The sequence below is a fragment of the Narcine bancroftii genome, chromosome 7 (assembly GCF_036971445.1).
Source record: "Narcine bancroftii isolate sNarBan1 chromosome 7, sNarBan1.hap1, whole genome shotgun sequence".
Lineage (NCBI taxonomy): Eukaryota > Metazoa > Chordata > Chondrichthyes > Torpediniformes > Narcinidae > Narcine > Narcine bancroftii.
Genome location: NC_091475.1, coordinates 147,317,705 through 147,340,353, shown reverse-complemented (window position 1 = coordinate 147,340,353; position 22,649 = coordinate 147,317,705). Strand labels below are relative to the sequence as shown.

Here is a 22,649-nt window from a genome sequence, read left to right as displayed (position 1 = left end):
AAGCCCATGGAACAATTCTGACATATGAAGATGGAGCCCTATGCAGAGTCCCAACATTTTCTTTAAAATTTCTGGCTTTGGCAATAATTTGGTTTCAAATTAAAATGCCAATTTTGTTTAATATATTGACTTAAGGGTTTCAGTGGCTTCTGAGTTCTTGCCTGAATTGTGAAATCATTGCCCTCTCTGCTACATGGACTCCACATAATGTGTGTGGAGGAAATGTGACCTCCTTGCCTGTCTGGAATTTATGTAATTGCTGCATGTCCTCCCTGTCTGAAACTTATTCAGAAGTCACATCACCAGTAAATCAAGGTTGGACTCTGGCCACCCATTAATGCACACCTTGGCTAATTTAAAACAACTAAGATCATTATTGGCTAGAAGCACAGATTAGCACTGTATATAACACCAACATACTGTACTTTCTTTCTCTTTGCCTCAGGATCCAAGCCCTGGACATCATTCAATGCCAGGTCGCTACAGTGGACATCACTGGAAGTGTCGTGTGTAAGGTATGCACTAGGCTTAATCTAAGCTGTAGTATTGTGATAGATCAATATTTGCAGAGAGCCACACCCCCATTGGTACAGGGAACCAGGTGTGTATAACAGTCCCCATTTGTAGAGTGCGTACTTAAGTGTAAGCGTGTCGAGTATAGGCTCACTAGGTCCAAGGTGAATGTCTATATCATTGCTTAAGTGAAATAGTAATTGAGTAACATTTAACATTCTCTCCTGTTTCTCATCCATGTGTTAACTAAAGTTTTGTGTGAATGTAACGTGTCCAGACTCATCTCTATGACGAAACCTGATACTCTTCCCGACATGAGAATTGAAGCTGCAAGTAGGGTTCAAAGAGTTTCGGCTGGATGCACGTGGAGTCTTAACCATGTGCGAGTGGAATATTGGGAGATTGTATTAACAAGTATGTGCATGGGCATCCTGTCGAGTGCAAGTGTGATTGTATATCTGCTCATCAAGAGGGACATCAGGAATCGACCCACAGATAGGGAAGGGACCCTGGGTTCAGATTACAAAATCACCGGGTGGACCAAAGACCATTAGGGTTTTAGTCATTTGGTGGTGTGGCTAGTAGGGCAATACCATGTTGTAATGGAGGATTTAAATCGTGATTTTTACTTTTGCAGCCTTTGGTTCTGCAAGGCTGAGAACCTGCTTGTGTTTTACAATCATCAGACATAAGTTAAATTCCACCGAAGGGCCAGAGATGCTGTTATCTGACGAAAGGACATCTGTGTACCAAGAACATTTAATCTTCCTGCTTGTTTTGGTCACAGACTGTCAGAGGCCTAGCCTTGATGCAAAATAAACCATTGTATTCAAAGTGATAAACTGAAAATTATGTTATTCGATAGAAGCCTAGCATGCTAGCTTGCTCGCTTATCTTTCTTGCTGTGCTGGGAATAGATGGTTGGATAAGCAGTTTTTGGGTAATATAAGCCATGGTCCCGCTGCTGAAGTTTGAGACTCTCCGAGAGGTGGCAACGTCTCTCAGCAAGAAGGAGAACTTCTAGAGTCCAGCCAACGTCCCAGTCGGGGGGAGGTGGAGAAGCTGCTACCAGCTCCCTGACAACCTACTACAAGTGTGCAGTCATTGCCTCGCTTTGGCAGTTGGGATCAGTCCAGGCATTGATAAGTATATTTGGGAAGGGCTTGCATATTGCAGTTTGAAATCAGCTTTTGAATTTGTAATAAACATTTGTATAAACTGAACTGCTCTCGGTGTGTGTGTGTGTGTGTGTGTGTGTGTGTGTGTGTGTGTGTGTGTGTGTGTGTGTGTGTGTGTGTGTGTGTGTGTGTGTGTGTGTGTGTGTGTGTGTGTGTGTGTGTGTCTATTTTCTTTTGGTAGCTCAAACATTGTGACCAATCTAAAATGAACAAAATGAGAGGTATAAGTTTACCCAAGTCACATGCCAATCGATTAAATTGACAGGTTGGACCCCTATGAAGAGAAGATAGGGCATCATGTGGTCTCCCACCTGGAGTTATTGAGATTTCTTGAGGTCAGGGGGAGTTGTGGGGGAGCACCATGGTTACTGGTATCCCTATTTAGGCACCAGTGAGCTATCATATCTAAGTTAAGTAATCAGGGTGCACAGCAAGATAGGGAGATAGAATCTTTGCAGCATCCCTGTTATGCCCTGCAAGAGTCAGTGCAGATAGCCCAAGGCTATCTAGAAATAAAAGTCATGGAGGCAGCTTTCCTGCTGGTTGGAACAAAGCAGCTGCAAGCAGCTCTCACTGATCTGGCTCACAGCTTGATCTAGGGAAAGTCCGAGCCATTATTGAGGAGGGAATGGGATCACCATGTGGTTGGGAGGTGAGTATGTATAAATAGATGGATATGACCATGAGGAAACTGAGTTCCTCGACACATGCCCTCCTCCCTGTGTGCCAGAGTCTTTACATGACTTCATGGTCCAAGATTTGCCACAAGGCCACCCTGCCAACCCTGCAAAAGGAAAAGGAAGCCAAAAATAGGTGGACTTCAGGTGCACACATATGTGATCACAGTGAAATAATGGGGACCTGGAACTACTGTGTTAAAAAGCTAACTGAGAGAGTGGAGCAATACCACCAGCGGCCAGGCAAAAATCTAGTCGTGCTGCTGCTTCATTTGGGAAATGAGGAGGCCCTCAATTCTCTTCTCTCTCATCAGGAATCAAACACTCTGGGTAGTCTGTCTGACTGACAGGTGATGATTACCAATGTCTTGTGGGTGCTGCCAGATGGGGTTGATGATGACACCATCCTATGTGGATGGATGATGACTGTGGTCTCGGCCAGATTCCCTGGCCTCCTAGAATGGGGCATTAAAGTTGGTGACCAGATACATTTCTTTTTTTTACCCTTCCCTCTGACGCTTGGGACCATCTCCTACAGTACTGTGCTCCAAAGGAAAAACAGCGACAGTCTTTGTTTGGAGTTGCTGAGATGTTGTAATTGAATTTAATTATATGCATACAGAAGGCATGTGTATATATTGATCGACTTGATTGGTATTTTTTATATATATTTTTGTTCTTTTTTTCCCCTTTTTTATAGTTATAATATGTACGTAGAGATTATCTTCATTGTGATTACAGAGTTAGGTGACTTCCAAGGGATGGAATGTTGTGCATGGAGGAAATGTAGCTTCCTGTCTGATTGGAATGTGTGCATTGCAGGTGGTCATATATCCACCCTGTCTGAAACTTATTCAGAAGTCACATTAAATGTCAATCAAGGTTGGACTCCGGCCACCCACTATTGCACACCTTGCCTTTGGCTAATTTAAATCATCCAGAGTCATTATTGGCTGGAAGCACAGATTAGCCCTGTATGTAACACCAACGCATAGCACATTCTTTCTCTCTGCCTCATGATCCAAGCCCCAGTTACTGCTCCATGCCAGGTTGTTACTGTGGACATTGTGGAACAGTCATGGGTAAGTTGTTTATTATGTTGAACTTGAGCAGTAGTTTTGCAATGGATCAATAATTGCAGAGAGTTTCACCCCTGTTGGTACTGGGAACTGGGTGTGTGTAAGTGTTCCTGTTTGTAGTGTGTGTACTCAAGTGTGTGAGCATGTTGTTCACTGTTGTTGGAGTCCAGCCTGGATCTGAGATGAATATCTATAACATTGCTTAAGTGAAATAGTAATTGTGTATTGTTTAACATTCTCCCATGTATTAATTAAAATTACATGTGATTGTAACATATGTCCAAACTCTTCTCTCTGTGAACCCACCAAACCTGATACCTTTCCAAACATGATACATGTTTTCTGTAACAGCCAGTCAAACTGAACAAAGGGTTCTTATTCTCCGGGCCATTCTTCATGAAGTCTGTTTTGAGTCTGATGTTGCAAGCTGAAAACTGTTTATTGATGAAATGTTTTGACTTTGAAACATTGACTATATTTTTTAAAAATCTCACTGATGCTGCCTGACCACCTGATTTCATACAGTGGTGTTTTTAGCTTCAGATTCCAGCATCTGCAGCCTCTGGTTTTCCACTTCTCCATCACATCCTCAATCCTCCACCATCTGTATCATCGACCAATATCAACTCATTTAATCCCAGTAACAAGTTATTGCCTGTATCACAAATTAGGTAACATTCAGTGATTATTGCTTGTTAACTCCACACTAGGTTTATTTTTGAATGTGAGAATGAAACACCTATTCTTCAGCATGGCACACTAAACCAAAGCAATATTAGTCAGTGATTAAAATCTCAACAGCATTTAAGTATCGAGAACCCTTGAATCATTTATGGACCAACTACTGGGTGATGGGATTAACAGGGAAGGTGCCCACTGGTCAGTTTAAATTAGTTGGGCTGAACACCTGTTGCATGATTAACATGGATAATATTACTGCTATCTTTATAGCTTCTGACGATGACATTGGCCATTATGCTGAAATTGGGGATGGTCTGTGCCACAGGACCTTGGTGTATTAATCAACAGCACATTGTATAGATTAGCCCATTCTCAACAGAGGCCATATGCCACCCCCCCTCCCCTTCCCCACTGGTGGACACAATGCTTTAAAAGGGGTCCATGGACTGAAATAATAAAATATTTTGTTTTTTTATGTTATTGGTAGAAGTGGATTTCTTCTCCATGGATTGCTACCTTGTTGTGATGGAGAAGTTGTGTGATCCTGAGAGTGATGCTGTTTGGATCTATGGTCCTGATAGGGCCACCCATGGTGGTAAGTTTGATGGTGAGGTCCCTGACAATGAACAATCCAACCAAGACTTCAATGGTAAAACAGGCAGACAGTTACTCTGAACAAACAAGGTGAGTTGTCTGTAGTTCATTTATCAATCCAGAATCTGAATGTCGTGCTAAAGAAGCTGTCCTCGTGTCACTGAGTTCTTGTTTTCAGGCTTCAATGGTAGCAAAGTGAAGAGGACATGGCCTGAGTGGAGGGGGTCCTTGAGGATAGATTTTGGAAGATACTGTCTCTTGTAGATGTCCTCGATAAGTGAATACTGGTGCCCATGGTGTCGCAGGCCTCTTGAGCAGTTTCCTGACTTGAGAGTTGGCACCTCCATTCCAGGCATTGATGCAACCAAACAGAATGCTCACCACTGTACACCTGTAGAAGTTTTTAAGATTTAGTAATGTACCAAACTTCTTCAAACTCCTCACACAGTCACTGGTGAGCTTTCTCTCATAATTGCATTGACAGATCCTCAGATTTTGACACCCAGGAAATTTGATCCTCTCCACTACTGACCCCTCAATGAGAACTTGTCTGTGTTCTCCTGATTTACTCCTGAAGTCCACAATCCTCTCTTTGGTTTTGCTAACTTTGAGTACAAGGTTGGTGTGACACCAGTAGAATCTATCTCCCTACTGAACACTTCTTTATTGTAGTCTGTGATTCTGCAAATAACCATGGTGTCATCAGCAAATTGGCAGATAGTATTTGAATTTGCCTAGCCACACAGTCATGGGTGTAGAGTGAGTAGAGCAGTAGGCTAAGCACACATCTTTGAAGTACATCTGTGTTTATCCTCAGTGAGGAGGAGTTGTTGTTTCCAATTCATGCTGAATATGATCTTCTGATAAGGAAGTCAAGCATCCAGATGCAGAAGTGGGTGCAGAGGCCCAGGGTTTGGAACTTGTTGACCAGCACTGAGGGAATAATGGTGTTGATGACTGAACTGTAGTCGAAGAAGTTGGATGTATGAGTTGCTGTTTTCTTGGTGATCCAGAGTAGAGTCAGTGATATTACCTTGATGAAGGGCTCAAGCTCAAAATTTTAGTTATGTATCTTTATTTTTGCTATATAAAGTACACTATTTGACCTGCTGAGTTTCTCCAGCATTGTGTTTTTACTTCAATCATGTTTTATTTCTGCTGGTGTTATTGCATCTGCTGTGGAATGATTTAGGGTAGGTGAATTGGAATGGGTCCAGACCTTTACTTTGCTATGTGTTAATTCTGGCCATGATCAACCTGTCAAAGCATTCCATCAGTGTAGATAAGAGTGCAATTGGCCAATAGTTATTGAGGCAGCTTACTCTGGTAGTCTTGATTGATGCCATTTTGAAGCAGGTGGGAAGATCCAATTGCAGCAATAAGAGATTAAAAATGTCCAACTCTGGCTTGTTGGTTGGCAGATTTTCAGTACCCTGTCATGTACGCCTTGCAAAGGTTTACCATCTTGAACAATGTTTTGAATTTTGCCTCAGAGACAGACATCACAGGCTCATCGCCCTTTGCAGAGATTTTTGTAGACATTTTTGCATTCTCTTTCTCAAAGCAAGTATAGAAAGTGTTTAGCTCATCAGGTGGTGAATCATCACAACAAATCATGGTGTTTGACCTTGCTTTGTAGAATGTAATGGCCTGCAATCCCTGCCATAGCTGGTGAGTCTCTGTCTCGAGCTACCTCTGGGATTGCTTCTTTGTTGCTGAGATAGCCTTTCTTTGTTGCTAAGATAGTCATACCTGGACTTCTTGTGAAGAACTGGGTCACTGGCCTTTTCCCCTTGTTCTTGCCCTTAGCAGGTTGCTAATCTCCTGATTCATCCAAGGCTTCTGGTTGAGGAATTCCTGGTATGTGCATTTAGGCACACACTTGTCCATGCAGGTTTTAATACATTTAAATATTGCATATTCATTTAGGTGTAAAGGTGCACCCTTGAATGTAGTTCAATCTTACCGATTCAAAGAAATCCTGCAGGCTCTCCCCTAACTCCCTCAACTGTATTTTACTATCTGCATCACTGATGCTCAATCTCTGTTTGTATGCTGGGAGTAGAACTACAGCCAAGTGATCAGACTTGCTGAAGTGCAGTCGTGGGATGGCTCGGTCAGTGTTCTTCATGGTGGTGTAGTTCCTCTGGTCTTGCAGGTGACAGGCTAGTGATCATTTGTAAGAGTCTTCCTTAAGTTTGCTTGTTTGAATTCCCTACAATGATTGGGAAGGTTTGAGCGTGTGCAGTCTCATGTCTGCTGTTCATCACCTTAATGCCTTGATTACACGTCCTCAAAAACATGCCTGGTTTTAAAATAAATTAATCCTTTTTCTCTTTTGGAAAATGTGGAAATATTTTGTGAAAATTATTTTCATATTCCTGCATTTTTTTTTCCTCAAATCTAATAGTCAGTAATCCACCTGCTATCTTATCAGCTTTTGTTGGCGTAATTTCAAAAGGATCATATCACCCTTGAGAGAATAATTCTATGCTCTGAAACTACTTCTGAGACATTTGAACTCCATTATTCTGAAGCTGATAAAAAGCATTAACAAAGAGAGGTGGATTTGAAGCCGATAAAAAGCATTAACAAAGTGAGGTGAATAGCACTCCATCTCTTCACTTGCAGTGGATAATCAACACATCTCTAATTTTCTGACTCCAAATTACCTTCCACTATACATAGGATTCCTGTCTCATCCAATTGCTGGAGGTCAGGAGGTTTCATTTTCTCAGTAGTTATATGACTTTCTCTAATCCATGCCACACAAAGGCTCCACTGTGGCTCATTCTTAACAGATTAAGACTATATTGTCGACTGTGCTTACACAGGAAAGGAAACAAGAATTGCTTTTTATTCGTTTGTAGTCAGTTCATAGAATTCACAAAATAATTCAAATTAGAGCCTGACATTCTGAATGAGTGGGTGCTAAGATAAATATGGAGAAGCTGAGGATAGATAATCCTATTTCCTTTCTTTACCTACTCAGCTCTGCATAGATCACAATTAAAACATAGAATGAATATAGATTGTCCATAAATTGATATTTAATGCTAATACCTTTTCTAAAAGGCTGTTCTTCAGAGCTTTCCATCATGGTTGTAAAATCAGAAAGCCCTTATTTATGGAAGACTCAAAAGTGATTTCTTAATGTCAGCCCTTAAGATAGTTGAGAAGTGGAAATTAAGCTCCCAATCTGCTATCATTCAAGTTTACACTGATGTACAAGCTCAAGATCCTGCCACAAAAAGACATACTTTTTATACTACATTAATGATCATAAAATTACAAACTGACTAAGGAAGGATTTAAAAATCCTGAGAACACTCCAAGTTATTTGATAACAGGTCAGAACTTCAACTTAAAAGCTGGCAGATCCATTCAGAATTGGGTGGAAGTCTGCAATTCTAGTACAGCCACTATCCCTCCTTTCCAGGTCAGTACTTGGCCCTAGGATACATGCACAATGTTGATGGAATCCAGAAGGAATCCAACAAGCCAGTGCAGTGTTCCTCAGAGTTCCCAGCTGCAAAATCAAAGGGAAAAACAGTTATACTTTTGGGCGATAATGTAATTTTATTTCTGCTTTAAATATTTTAAATTATAATGTCTTTTAATTATTCTATTGCCTTTTATACGCAAATGTGTTTGTTCCTTCACTTTTTAAATTTTAAAATATTTTGTTCAACAGTTAGAGCAAAAAAAGATGTAAAACCTTCCAGCTTTAGGTTTAAAAAGACCTCCTTTCTGTTGTAAATAAAATATTATTTCCAAACATTTTCATTGATTTATAGAATGTTTAATTTAGTATATTCTTTGACCAGGTAATATTTTCCTATAATATGATTTAAAAACCTATCATACTGTATAAATTATTGCATTACCTCTTTTTCCTCTGCATATCATTCCCCTTGGAAAGTTAAATTACATTTGGCACTATTATAATTAATATTCAAAATCTACCATTGTAGTTGGTGATTTGGTGAAGACGTTTAAGATATAATGTTATTAGATAATTCTTGGCTATGTTGATGGACTAGGCTCCCAACTTTTCTCCAAGCTGTCTGATCAAATCAGCAAGATCATCTGTGTTTTGTGACTTTTCTTCAAGTAGTTCATATCGGAGACTTGAAATATCTTGTTTGATCTCCTTGAGTTCACCTGAAAAATAACAAGCAAACAAATGAACAAACCGCACTGATAAAGAAGTCAATATTAGAGAATTATCTTAAATAACAGATTAGAATTATAATAGCAAGAAGAAATTACTCTATTCAAAAATAACAGCTGCTTTTGACCAAAATTGACAAACTATGCTAACTAATTCAACAAACCACCATGATAGTTTTTTTTATAAAAAAAACCTAAATGTACCTTAGTAACAAGTTTTTTAAAATTTGCAATGGCAGAGTCTCTTCAACCATCCCAATTTTTTTTTTTTTGTTGGGAGATATTTCCCAATTGAAGTTAGATATTTATCAAAAGAAGTTTTTAAGTGTAGCAATAGCAAAGAAATCCATAGCTGTAACATGGAAATCGGGTGATATTGTGGGGTTCAATAGAAGGTGAATAGAATTATTAAATTGTATACCATTAGAGAGAATAACATATAATTTACAAAATTAACCAGAAAAATTTGATAAGATTTGGAAACCCTACATGGATTTTATTGGTACCATTTTACATTCCGCGTTCACCACTTCCCTATCCAACCCGTCCTAATTAGTCACAGTTTAAGATTATTATGTAAACTGCAATTAATTAATTAATTAAAAGATCATTTTAGTAGACAGGCTTTTCTTTTCTCCTTTTTTTTGGGGAGGAAGGGGGTGGGTTAGGGATGGAAAAAATATATAAAATCTATTATTTGTGTCAGTTTTTATTACTCTCATGGATAAATACTGTATGTGTTGATGCAAATGAATTTAGAAAAAAAACTATCCCAATAGATTTTATTCATGTTTACTACTGTAGATATCATGAAATCAGCCTAACACCCCTAAATTTTCCTTTTTCCTCAAAGGAAATAATATAAAGATGTTAAATTTTCTGCTAGTCCTTTGACAATTTTACTGAAGGAACATTCCCTTCTCGTTATTTAGTACACTAATTTATTCTTTTTTTAATTTTTGGCAAAATTTTATACTTGCTGGAAGTGTTGAGAAACAGAATGTTTTTTTCATTGCCATTAAATACACCCAGGTTAGACACAGTAATATTAAGTCCTTTTGATGCTTACACTGATCTCCAGAATGAAACCAACTGCAAATAGCATTTAAAATGCTCATCACAATTAAGGAAAAAGCATCTTCTCAAATTGGACTCGTACAAAATCTCAGTGGTAAAACGTATCAGCAGCAAGATGAGAATCGGCCAGTAAGGAATCATACATAAGGCAGGACAAGGAGATGGGTTTTAAAGACCATTAACCAAAGCTGACACAGTAACAACATAAACACATTGTTGCTGTGGTAGGTGAGGCAAGATTTCAACCTGTGAAATACCTGACCTGTTAATAACTGTGGTTAAATTGAAGAGAGATTTTCATATCCAAATACAACCTTCATTCTGTTTCAACAAAAAAATGTTCCCTGTTTGAATGGGTAGTGTAATAGAGAAGCAGATTGTTCCTTTTCTTCTCTTATAGAAAGCCCAGTCTGATAAAATGAAAAGCTCCTCTTCCCTGACAATTCAATGAGACATGTACAAAATGATTCTGTGCAATTGAGTGCAGGTAGGAGCAGGTCCACAGCATAGAATTTCTTTTAATTTTGTTCTCCTTCACTAGTCTTCATCACACAGGTATACTTCTGAGAAGTCTAAATGTCGTACTGATGAAGCAATCCTCGTGAGTATAGGGTTTGTACAGTTTGCTGCAACGGAATAAGAGAAAGAGACTCTCCTCATCCTGCACTTGGGCCTGAGATTATAGAGTATTGTTGTTATCGATCAAGAGAGTGGAAGCTTAGCCTTTTTTGTGCAAACTTGTATAAACACTAAAACGTACCAAATCTTATTTAAGAAATAATTTTAAAATTAGCTGAGTGTATTTTACTCACTCAATTTATCATTATTATAATGTGACTTCAATCTGTGCTATTTCTTCAAACAAGAAGTTCATATTCCAGAAAATTTCTGACTCCATCCGAAAAAGGTTTCCCAGCAAAGTGGGCAAACAGGAACAAGATACCAGAACAATAAATTGTACACTGTATTTTAAACTAATAAAAGTAGGCTTCTTGGCAACCTTTTGGGAACCTGGAATTTATCATTTTGAATTTAATTGCTCAGTTCAATAATATTGAGAAACATCATTGCACTTGATGAATGTAGAAATATCACAAGCAGCAATTTTCCGTAATGGAAGACTGAGAGGGGTTTATTGCCAAGATTAATTGAATTAATAGTGTATACATGAAATATGAATTTACTGACCATTACATGCTTTTGACTTTGACTTACCTTCATTAATGTCATCTTTCTCCCTATCCATTTGTGCTTTCAGTACATATCGCTTTATGAGCCGTTTCATTATTTTCTGCAGGGAAGAATTAGAGACTTTATTGAACCAACTGTTGGCATGTACTCCATTGACCAATTTCACAGGTAGCATCGACACCTAGTAGGTCACTGTGATAGTTAGCTGATTTTAGCATCGATGACCAGATTCCAGATTGGTACACAGTAAATTGTCAGAAATTGCATTTCAACTGACTGTAGTCCCATGAGCAACTGAGCAAGTCCTGATACAAATGGGTTTAAACCACTTTACTGATGTTTGTACCTAAATGTACTTCAGCAGCAAACACAATGTCAGATTAAGGAAAATCTTCTCAGCGAGCTCAAGATCTAATTCCCTTCATACCCTGTATATTATTAGCTCCTATTATAACTGCCTCCACTACTACCCCGATAAACAGTTCTAGGCTTTCTTAGCACATCTCCTTTAACTTTTCCCCATCTCACCTTAAATGCATTGTCTAGTATTTGACCTTTTTACCCTGGGAAGATTATTTTGACTGATAAGCCTATCTATGCCTCTCTTTATTTTATAAACTTCTATCAGGTCTCTTCTCTGCTTCCAACACTCCAGAGGAACAACCCAAGTTTATCTATTCTGCCTCTAATCCAGATAGCATTTTGGTGAACCTTCACTGTATCTTTTCGAAAGCCTCCACATCATTCCTACCATGGAACATTGAGAATTGCTCTCACAAATTCACAAAAAAAAAAGCTGAAATCCAATTTGTAGCAAAGAGTTTTAAAGAAAACAAAAAAAGGAGAGTTCTGGAAAAACTTTCTCAAAAATGTAATCTACTGATCAGAGGTCTAGGTTTTAAAAGGCTTTGAAATTAATTACTATCTAGTTTTCCACAGTTCCTTTGTTCTCAAATCATTAAATTGTAAAAGGTCTGCTATCTTTTTCATTTATTTTTCAATTCACACTTTGAATTGTGTTCCCTTTCATTAAGGTTACACAGTTATGCCACAGGTCTTGCTGACCTTGCAAGCCCATTTTGCAACAAATTTGCACAGACTTTTCAGATTGTCTTCCATTAGAAGTGTCTCTCCAACCTCCAAAGCTTGAGGGGCTCATCCTATTTTCTCTGCAGAAGACATTTAACACTTAAAAAAGCTCTTGCATTTATATATAATCCCTGACTGGAGAACTGTAAAAATGTATAGCAGTCAGCACCATGCATTCTCAGTGGTAACAGAGCTAGAAGCAGTTAAAGACAGCAGTAATTGTTTCTATTCACCAAATATAGTGCTTATAAGCAAGCAGAGAAAGCCATTTTATAAATTCAGACTTCCATTATAATCACAATCCTGGCCAATATGGAGGAGATCCTGGTTGTATTCCTGTCTCAAATATCAAATGAAACCCTGACTTTTGGAGTGAACTTGAGGGAATATGCTGGTGTTACAATTCACTGTGATAGAAAAAGGAGGAATAATGGATAGAGAATCAGGTATGTTTTATTTTTAAACATCCTGCATCTTGAAAAGATTGCTCCCAATTTTCAGGTTGACTTCAAGTTTGATTGACAGCTCAGTGTGGAAGCAAAGAAGGCAGCTAGAGGCAGGTAGATCAGTGCTTGAAGGGTGGGAAATGACTTGACTGGGATTGAAATCACTGGATAGATAGAATGCGGTCAAAGTAGTGAAGTTATGGTAGAAGGAATGCAGGATTATACTGGATTGCTGGGGAGATTGGAGGAAGTCGGGACTCTGAGATGGGGATTTTAGACCATGATTTGTTGGACTAATGGGAAACACTCCTGCTTTTCCTAATCCATAAGCAAAACTCTGAAGAGGCTTATCTTGTTAATGTATCCCTTCTCTCCCTGCACTGGGAAATGCAAGTTAGCAGGAGCCACTCTGATCTTTTAAAAGCTTTCAATTATTGATCTACCTCCTGGGGGGCTAATGGGTTAATTGTTCAGTCTGCATATCCCCATATGTTATCTCTATTAGAACTTGAAATTGAAATGTGAGGCACATTGACTTCAATTAAATGAACACATCAATGTTTGGGATTAAAGATACATCCAGAGCAACAGCTTCAGTATGGGGAAGAATTAAAGCTGTTGGTTCATCTAACTCTTGTATTCTCCAAGCATAGTTTTAACAACTTTGAATCCACCATTGTGTGTGTGTGTGTGTGTGTGTGTGTGTGTGTGTGTGTGTGTGTGTGTGTGTGTGTGTGTGTGTGTGTGTGTGTGTGTGTGTGTGTGTGTGTGTGTGTGTGTGTGTGTGTGTGTGTGTAAGGTGGGAATAAACTTCCTTTGTGATTTCTTGGCAGCCATAAGGTTTCTTGAAAAAGCATCCTTGGGTTAATTAAATTCAATTTCAATTACTAGCTAACAATGTGATATTTGTAATACTCCATTGAATAGACAATGCCATAGAAAAGATCCAACAATGCAAAGCTTCTTTAATGTTTTTTTTCAGCTTTCTCCAAGCAATCTTATTTTTGAACATCTGTGTATCTAGTAACCTAGTGGACAGCTTCTCTTGACTAAATTGCAAAATTAAAAGCTTGTTTTTGTTCAAGCATCACCTCTTGATAAATGGAGTAAAACACGAAAGTCTGCAGACACCGTGATTAACTAAAAACACGTTGGTGAAACAGCAGTTCAAACCGTGTACATAACCAACATTTTGGGCTTGAGCCCATCAAGGTATGAGAAAACTATAAATTGCCTTCAGGATTATTTGTTCATTAAAGAATGGACTGAAAGAGTTGTGGAAGCCAATTCAGTAAATAACCTCAAAGGATTTGCATAAATACCCAATAGATAAATATTTTCAGAAGGAAGGATAGAGGGGACTAATTAAGATGCAATTTCAGAAAGTCAGTAAAGGATCGATGGACTGATTGATATTCTATTTCTGTAACAATGACTAAGCTTCAATAAAAAAATTAATTGGTTGTAAAGAACATTAAAATAACCTAAACTCTTTAAAGCTGTAATATAAATATATATTCTTTCTTTCTTCTTTGACAGAGATTATTACTGAGAATAGGGTGGAATTAACGTGCTCTGAAAAAGCAGATTTTTATATGTGTGTATATAAACATGAATAAGGTCAATTAAGAGGAGCATTATATTTCATGTACACTATACTTCATTCTAAACATGGTTGTTAATTATGAGTAGCTTCAATTAATATACTGTAGACATTTCTGTATTGTCAGAAATTCATTATCTGCAGCAATTCAGGGAAGAATTGTATTATGACAATTCTGTAAAACAGGCAATATAGATATTAATATCACGCATCATAAGGATGGGTTAAACAGGGGTAATGTTTCTATTGCAGAAGGAACTAATTTGAATAGCAGGGGGTTTGTACTCTAAACTTGGTTAATTGTGATGACCGATAAAAGGTGTTGCTGTTACGATCCATGTTTGTTTTCAAATCTGGAAAAACTGTCCCTCTGGAGAGAGAGGTTCTGTTACCATTAAGTGTTCTGCCAGGTTAAATTGGAACTCCTGAAAAACCAATAATAATTTCTGCCATGATTCTTCCACTCAATCGTTGATCCTACCTCTGGAAAATATTAATATCATCCAATTGTGACATAATTATAAATGTCACGATGAATATTTATTTCATGTTGCTTATGAGTTAGTTATTCTGAATCAATGTTCAGTACATCAATTGGTATGAAATGTCCTTTCATCAAAAGCTAACACCATTACTAAAGCGAGAGCAATATAGCATTCACATTTCAAAGTGGTGTGAAAGCTATATTAATATGAAGTAATATAAAGAAAGTGACCAACTGAATGAACTGCTCATACACACCACGACTTTACAATTTATTAAACAATACTTATTTATTTTCATATGTATATGCATATTTATTGTTTGTCAGTATGTGTTAAGTATGTATGTGCATGATTTTGCACCCAGGACTAAAAAAAGATGCTATTTCATTGGGTTATACTTGTACAATTGGATGATAATAAGTTTGAATTTGAATAATGTGTAAAATGTACACATACTGTATATGTTACATAGAATAGGCTGGATACCAGCAGTTATAAAATATTTGACACTGACATGTAGGTTTATATGTGCGTATGCTCGGTCTGAGGGCAGATATGGTGGTCAGATTTCAATGCTTTTATAGATATTTGATTATTTGACTTGAGTTTACCTGGGCTTGAGTAATCATTGACTGGTTCTTCATCATTCCTGCAAAAGGCAACGCTGCCATGGTATCTTCCCTTCTCCAAACAACAATTAGGCAAAACTCCTAAATCCACTAGCATGACTGCTTTGAAATGCTGATTGCATCGGATACTGCCTTAATATGCAAATGACTTTCATCCTTTGAATTTGGAGTCCTCACTAAAGATTGTTGCAGGAGCAGGTTATTACAAGAATGATAATACTCATAAATATATCCTACCTGGTACCGTGTTGGTGGATTTCTGACACCATGTGAACTGCTGTTTTCAGTACTTTGACCACACGAATGTTTGCTGTGTTTCAGCTAAGGAGAAAAATGAACAAAGTTGCATATAGGTCAACGTTTGCTGAAAGTATCAATTGGACATTCTGGCAGATGGATTCTAGATCTTGCACTTGATAATTCAAAATTGACCGGAGCCATTGTTTCCAAATAAATTGCAATAATTCCAAAACATCCAATAGTGCAATGTTGCCATTCAATATTTCTCCCATTGTTTAAATTCACCCAATGATGTGCATTACACCAACATGTCCTGGTTTATCCTTCACTGCCAAAGTGGCAGCCTTTATCATGAAGGTGCTCCTGCAACAATCTTTAGTGAGGACTCCAAGCCACTGTTCCTGTGATGACAAAAGCACACTGATAATATGTTTCAAGATTATTCTTGGTCCAGAAGTTTTCATAATCATACCTAACATGCTTAGTTACAATTTTAATTTATATCAGTATGGTTAGAGCAGCAGTTAGCACAACTTTATTTCAGTGCCAAGGACCCAAGTTTGAATGTGGCACTCTGTAAGGAGATTGTACATTCTCCAATGAACTGTATGGGTTTTCTCTGGGTGCTCTGGTTTCCTCTTACCCCACCCCCATAAAACATAGTTTTCATAGGCTGAAAGGGCTTGTATCATACTCTATTGTTATTTTTTTTTAAACCCATGCCTTTTAACTCCAAATATCATACTATTAAATCTATGTTACACTTCTTCCATGACCAAAGTATCCTCTGTAAAGTTTTTGTGCCAAAATGCAGAGTTCTAAGTGTAGTCTATCTGGGGATTTGCATATCTGAAAGTAATTTCTATACCGTTGGACTCCAGTCTAATATTCCATTGATTAATTCCAGTCATTTCTATTTTTATTTCTGATTTCCAGCATCTAAAGTTTTTCCATGTCATATTGAGTTGGATGCCTTGAGGGAGAATGATGCACTGTAAATGTGTAGAGAATGTTTAAAATTTTTTTATAAAGCAGCTCAATTGAGAATTTTGTTCTCCTGTTGTCAAGTTGGTGAAAAAACAGCTTGGGTTCAGATTTAAATTAATAAAATTGCAGAAACTATTTTTATGGAGTCCAGAGGACCCCAAACACCAGCAGCAATAGATATGCACCACAACACAGGGTTACTTAAACAAAAGTAGTTTTTAATTATATTTGAACGAGAAAACAGAATTAAACTTTAACTTGTTACTTAACATACTTACTTAATCTACCTAACTTAATTCCCCCCCTCTAATACTAAGCACAGGTGTGTGTAATGTATATTTAAGATTAGAAAAGTTATTTGGTTCACAGTCCAATCTCACTGGTTGCAGGCAATTCTTGTACAGTGCACAGAAGTTAGCATTAACAAAGTTCACCAGTCTTTGGTGCTTAACAGGCAAATGGTTACCACTCAGGAGGGTTCTTGCTGGTTTTCAGAGAGACTCCATTTCCAGGACATCCGCAACTGATTCCTTCTCAATCAGTCTTGCTGACGAAACTTGCCCCATTCAGGGTTCTCCAGATGATCCTTTCTTTCAGGTCACCTTTGACCCTGCCAGTCTTCTCCTTTGACCAGGCAAACTTTGGAAGGCTGCCAGCTTGACCATCTGGAATGGAGTTTTGTCTCTCTCCTTTGCTTCACAGCATCCCTCTCTGAGAGCAAAACTCTTCCCCTCTGCCTGCAAAAATCACATGCTATCCCAGGCAAGCTGCTGTTGATACTTTATTGCCTCCTGCAAAAAGCATTCTGCGAAAGTTCTGCAAATATTCTGTCTTTTAAAGTGTGTGTGTGTGTGTGTGTGTGTGTGTGTGTGTGTGTGTGTGTGTGTGTGTGTGTGTGTGTGTGTGTGTGTGTGTGTGTGTGTGTGTGTGTGTGTGTGTGTGTGTGTGTGTGTGTGTGTGTGTGTGTGTGTGTAAGCTGCTCTAACAATTCCTTCCAAACCACCTCTAAATATTCTGTCACACTATCCCAGAACAAATTTTATATAAATGGAATAATGAAATGTTTAAAGGAAATATGGAGATACTAATTTTAAAACATTCTAAAAATATGGAATGGAATTCATACGGAGAGAGGAATTAAGAAGTATCAACTACCAAAACTTATGTTAAAACAAAATCATCTTGTTCCTTTTACTTTGAACAGTTCTTCAATTGATAGTTGGTGTAGTAAAGGTGTACAGAGGATAAAAGATTGTTTTTGTTTGAGGATCATTCTTAATTTTTGAGCAATTAAAAGATAAATATGGTATACAAAATAATACAATTTTTACATTGTCAATTAAAATCATATCGAAAAAAAATAAATTAGGAACAGATTTGAGACTCCCAGAACAGTCAACTTGAAGCTATAATAACAGATACATTTATGGTTAAGAAATTTATTACTAATATATATAAAATTACAAGAAACTAAGGAAAGATTTATATAAATCAAAATTGTGATGGGAGAGAGATCTAAATGTACAAATTCAAGAGGAAATAGGGTTAAAAGTGTGTCAAGAATGTTATGAATACAATTCTAGATATCAAATAGTTCAATAAAATGTTCTTCATCAATTATATTATTCTCCACATAAATTAAATGGACTTAACTCTAATTATTCGGATAAGTGTTTTTGGTGTACCAGGAAATAGGGACTTTTTTTTTACATTCGGTATGGTCCTGTGAAAAAGTGGAAAGGTTTTGGAATGATTTGAGTGTATTTATTAGGGCAAATTATAAAGATTCAAAAAGATCCAAAAATATTTTTACTTGGGATTATATATGGAAAAAAAATATAAAACTTAAATTGGATAAAGTATAGCAATAACGACTGCAAAGAAATGTGTAGTGGTCTTGCATCAGGGAACCATCTGGTGTCGGAGATGACTTCTTTCTAACTTCAAAATGGTCAGTGGAGCAAAGGGAGAAAAAAAATCAGTGTCTACAGGAGCCAAGTAAGAGTTGTGATGAAAGTTGGAATTTGCATTATGGTAAAATGATTGGAATATCTGGAAAAAAATTAAAATTACCTGAAATATTTTGGAAAGAAATATAGTTATAATTAATGTCATAACTCTGTTACTTTGGAGGCTTCTTAAATAACTTAGAAATGCAAGATTCAAATAACCAGAGACCTTAACTTCCACCATCTCAGGAAACTGTTCACACACACCCTTATATGTATACATACACCTCACTACAGTGAGAAGGGTGTATTTGTGATGGTTACAAAATAGTTCACATTATCCTGACTATATAGCATCCCTTCTCCTCAAGATAAAGAAAAAATTTAGTGTCTTTATCAATGCAACTTAAGTAACCAAACTTGTACAATAGTTTTTATCAATATTGCACTGGCGGCAGTATGTTCCTCCACCATCTTGTGGATTTGGCTGCAACCATTGGGCTCTGTGTTGCTGGTACATGTGTAGCTTGTGCTTCACCTGACAACTGCTGTGCTGATATTTCATTATTAGTGGTTGTGGTCTCTTCACTTGATACCTCACTTGATATTGGTGTTGCAGGCTTTCTGCTTCATCACATCTTGTGTCAGCAGGATGTGAATTGTTTCTCCTCAGCTGATTGCCAGAGTTTGTCTTGACAACATATGATCTTGGTGTCTCAGCTTCTTTGATGACCTTTGCTGGGGTCCATGTTTTCAACATCAGCTCTTAAATATGCACATGCTGCCCTCTGAAGAGTTCTGGCAATGTTTGTGCATGGTTGTTATAATGCTGGCATTCTTCTTGCGTGCGAGGCAGTCTTCTGGTTTTCTCCTGGTCTTCTGGAGGGTGTATTTTGCTTGGCAGAGTTGTTTTATATCTCCTGCCATTTAGAATTTCTGCCAGAGACTTCATGTTAGCCCAAAAACATGTTGCACGTAATGATAGAAAAGCTAGATATGGATATTTTGTTTCATGACATTTAACTAGTGTGCATTTCACAGTTTGCATTTGTCTATCAATGACCTTTGGGGTAGTATGAGGATGATGTAGTGATAACCCACCCATACTCTGCAGCCATCCTCCTTATTCCATTGTCACATATTACTTGCTCGGTTATTCCTTGTTCAGCAAGGCGTGCTCTCATTTCTGAGATGATGGTTGATGCTCTCAGGTCCTTCACCCTTTTGACAAATGGAAACAGGGTAGTAACAGGCTACTTTTAAATACCACTCATGATTCTTGGTGAACAAGTCTGCTCCCACTGTGTGCCATGGCCTGACGGGTACTTCTGTGGAAATTATTTCCTCTTTTTGTTGTGTGTTTCTGTACTTTTGGCATATCATCTTTGTCTAGATCTCATAATTGACAGATCAATTGTAACTCCTGGCAGCTATCGAGACCTAGAACTGCGGGTCTGTCTCCATCTACCACGTTCTTGGCTCTCCCTTGCTGCTTGATCATGGGTCCACTAATGGCTGTTAATGTAACATTTGCTGTTTCCAATGCTCCGTCTTTTGGATACCCTTTTATGTTCTCTGGGAACATCTGGCGGTAGAGACTGTGTGGAAGGACATTGCTTTGCTTTGTGATCCAGTATCCAGCTTCACCTTTAGTTAAATATTGTAGGCTTGTTCTGGATTGTCCTCTGTATTTGGATCCTTGTGTGCAACTCGCTTTTTGTTCAACTCACCTGACATCACGTGTGAGGATTCTATGACCAGTACCTGGGTGTAGGAGTACTCATTGTTTTTTTCTTTTGTGGTTGATATTCTTGTCTTTTTTTTCTTCACTAATATTACTGTTTTCTTCATACCAGACTTGCACATCTTCACCCAGTGGTTTGCTTTACCACAGGCTCTACATTCAAAACCGTATGCAGGGCATTTGTTTCGGTCATCGAGATGGTGTTGTCTGCCACACTTCCTGTAGGTCTTGGGGTTTGCACTTTTCTGATTGAGATCTTTATAGCTTCTACCCTTCTTTTCCTTTGCTGTGGGTGATCTGTATGGATAGGGATTCCATTTGCGTCCTTATGGCTTCGAAGGCTCTGCTGTCTAAGCTTCAGCCAGTTTCAAGCTATCCTTCCCGAAAGAGACTTTTGCACTTCAGGATGGGCGCTCCTCATTATTAATTGATCAACTAATCATTCCTCTATATCCTTAAATCTGCATTTTTGCAGAACAATTTTGAATCTAGTGAGGAAGTCATCAACAGTTTCATCAGCCTCGTGCATTAAGCATTGAAATTCATAGCATTTAATTCTGTGATTAGACTTGAGTTCAAGGTGAGAAGCAAACTTTGCAAATACCTGCTCTGGATTAATTTTCTCCACCTCTGTAAGCTCCCAGCTATTAAATAAGTCAACGCCTCACTCTCCTGTCCAGAGAAGTAATATAACTAACCTTCTCTGCTGTTGCATTTTTAAAATAGCTTTTTGAAGGCTAAAACTTTTTAAACAATTCACAATGTCTTCAGCCTCCCAGTCCAGCACTGGGTGAACTGCTGTTGCTCCAGCCATTTTTTTTTCCATTAATGTTTTTTTTAAATCATCTTCCCCTTCATATTTCAGTGACTTTCAATCTTGTTCATTTATACTGCTGCCACCTTGTTATGTCTGTGTTACTTGGGAGGCTTCTTAAATAACTTGGAGATGCAAGATTCAAATAAGAAACTTACTGATGTCTTCCACCATCTCAGGAAACTATTCACACACATCCTTATGCATTTACATATGCCTCACAGTGGTGCACTACAGCTACTATACTGTGTATTCTTACATGGTTAAAAAAAAGTTCTAATTATCCTGACTAACAATTACTGTGGTTGCTAATGGGATGTTAACTTTGGAAGTTGCATTTTATATTAAGAAATGCATGGAGATAAATTACATTCATGGTTAAGTACAATGAAAATTATTTTCAGCATATCAGATTTGATATTTGTTAAACCTATTGAAGAACTCATTCATTGTTTTCAACAGTATCAAGCTACATAATATTGATTCGTATTTGTACAAGTGAAGAGCTTGGAAAAGTTGATCTGCATTTACTTAAATTCATAGTTACTGATTATGTATATGCATGGTTTGTAAATAATTGAGTAATTTCATATCTGAATGGGATGGCATTGATACTGCTGACTGTTTGATTGGAGGAAGTATTAAAAAGAGGGACAGAAGAGGAAAAATGGAGGTGTAGCTGTCATCAAAAGCCTCATTGAGGATATACCAAACTGTGCCATCATCTTTTGTTCTGCACCTTATTAGAGACATGCCCTTTTGATCTCGCCATCATTCATTTTCTCTGCAAATTTAAACACGCTTATTTTCAAAAGGTTCTCAGTTCTGAAGAAGTCATCGGTCTGCACCATAATGTGAACAGCCATAGAACTATAAAGCATTGCAGCACAGAAACAGACCTCTTCAACCATTCTAGTCTGTGCCAAACAATTTTTCTTTGCACAGTCCCACTGACCTGTACCCAGTCCATCGCCATCCATACCTCTCCCATCAATGTTCCTATCCAAATTATTCTTAAATGTTAAATTGAGCCCACATTCACCACTTCAGCTGGAAGCTTGTTCCATCACTTCCACCACTCTCTGCATGAAGAAGTTCCCCCTCATGTTCCCCTTTTACCCTTTCACTCTTAATCCATGTCCTCTGGTTTGTATCTCACCTACCCTCAGTGGAAAAAGCCTCTCTATATTTACTCTGTCTCCCCTCTCATAATTTTTAAATACCTCTGTCGAATCCCTCATTCTTCTATGCCCTCAGTGAATATACATGTTACTGAGGGGGACAGCCATAGGGGTGCTGTGCCATGCCTGCCTGCTCCCTTTCCCTCTCCTGATTATCACCCATGTAACATTTCCAGCCCCCTCGGGGTGGTTTCCCTGTAAATCCTGTCTTTCACCCTTCTGCCTACCAAATGATCCAGAGTTCATCCAACTCCACCTCCAATTCCTTAGCTCGTTCTTCAGTAGCTGCAGCTGGATGCACTTCTCGCACATGAAGTAA

The 22,649-nt window shown here is 38.0% G+C and overlaps 1 protein-coding gene and 1 long non-coding RNA gene across 2 annotated transcripts in view; one reads left to right on the top strand and one right to left on the bottom strand.

The window, feature by feature from the left end:
• The first annotated feature begins 454 nt into the window (after window positions 1–454).
• The window catches only part of LOC138739188 (uncharacterized), a 28,641-nt gene continuing 6,446 nt past the window's right edge, over window positions 455–22,649 (top strand). Inside the window, exon 1 of the long non-coding RNA XR_011342075.1 lies at window positions 455–515. This is a non-coding gene — a long non-coding RNA (uncharacterized lncRNA). The remainder of the gene's footprint in view (window positions 516–22,649) is intronic.
• The window catches only part of LOC138739184 (short transient receptor potential channel 6-like), a 100,208-nt gene continuing 85,138 nt past the window's right edge, over window positions 7,580–22,649 (bottom strand). The window contains exons 10-12 of the mRNA XM_069890743.1: window positions 15,653–15,736; window positions 11,188–11,263; window positions 7,580–8,886 (exon numbers count right to left, since the gene is read on the bottom strand). Of these exons, the coding sequence (XP_069746844.1) occupies window positions 8,762–8,886; window positions 11,188–11,263; window positions 15,653–15,736 (285 nt within the window). The 3' untranslated portion in view covers window positions 7,580–8,761. The remainder of the gene's footprint in view (window positions 8,887–11,187; window positions 11,264–15,652; window positions 15,737–22,649) is intronic.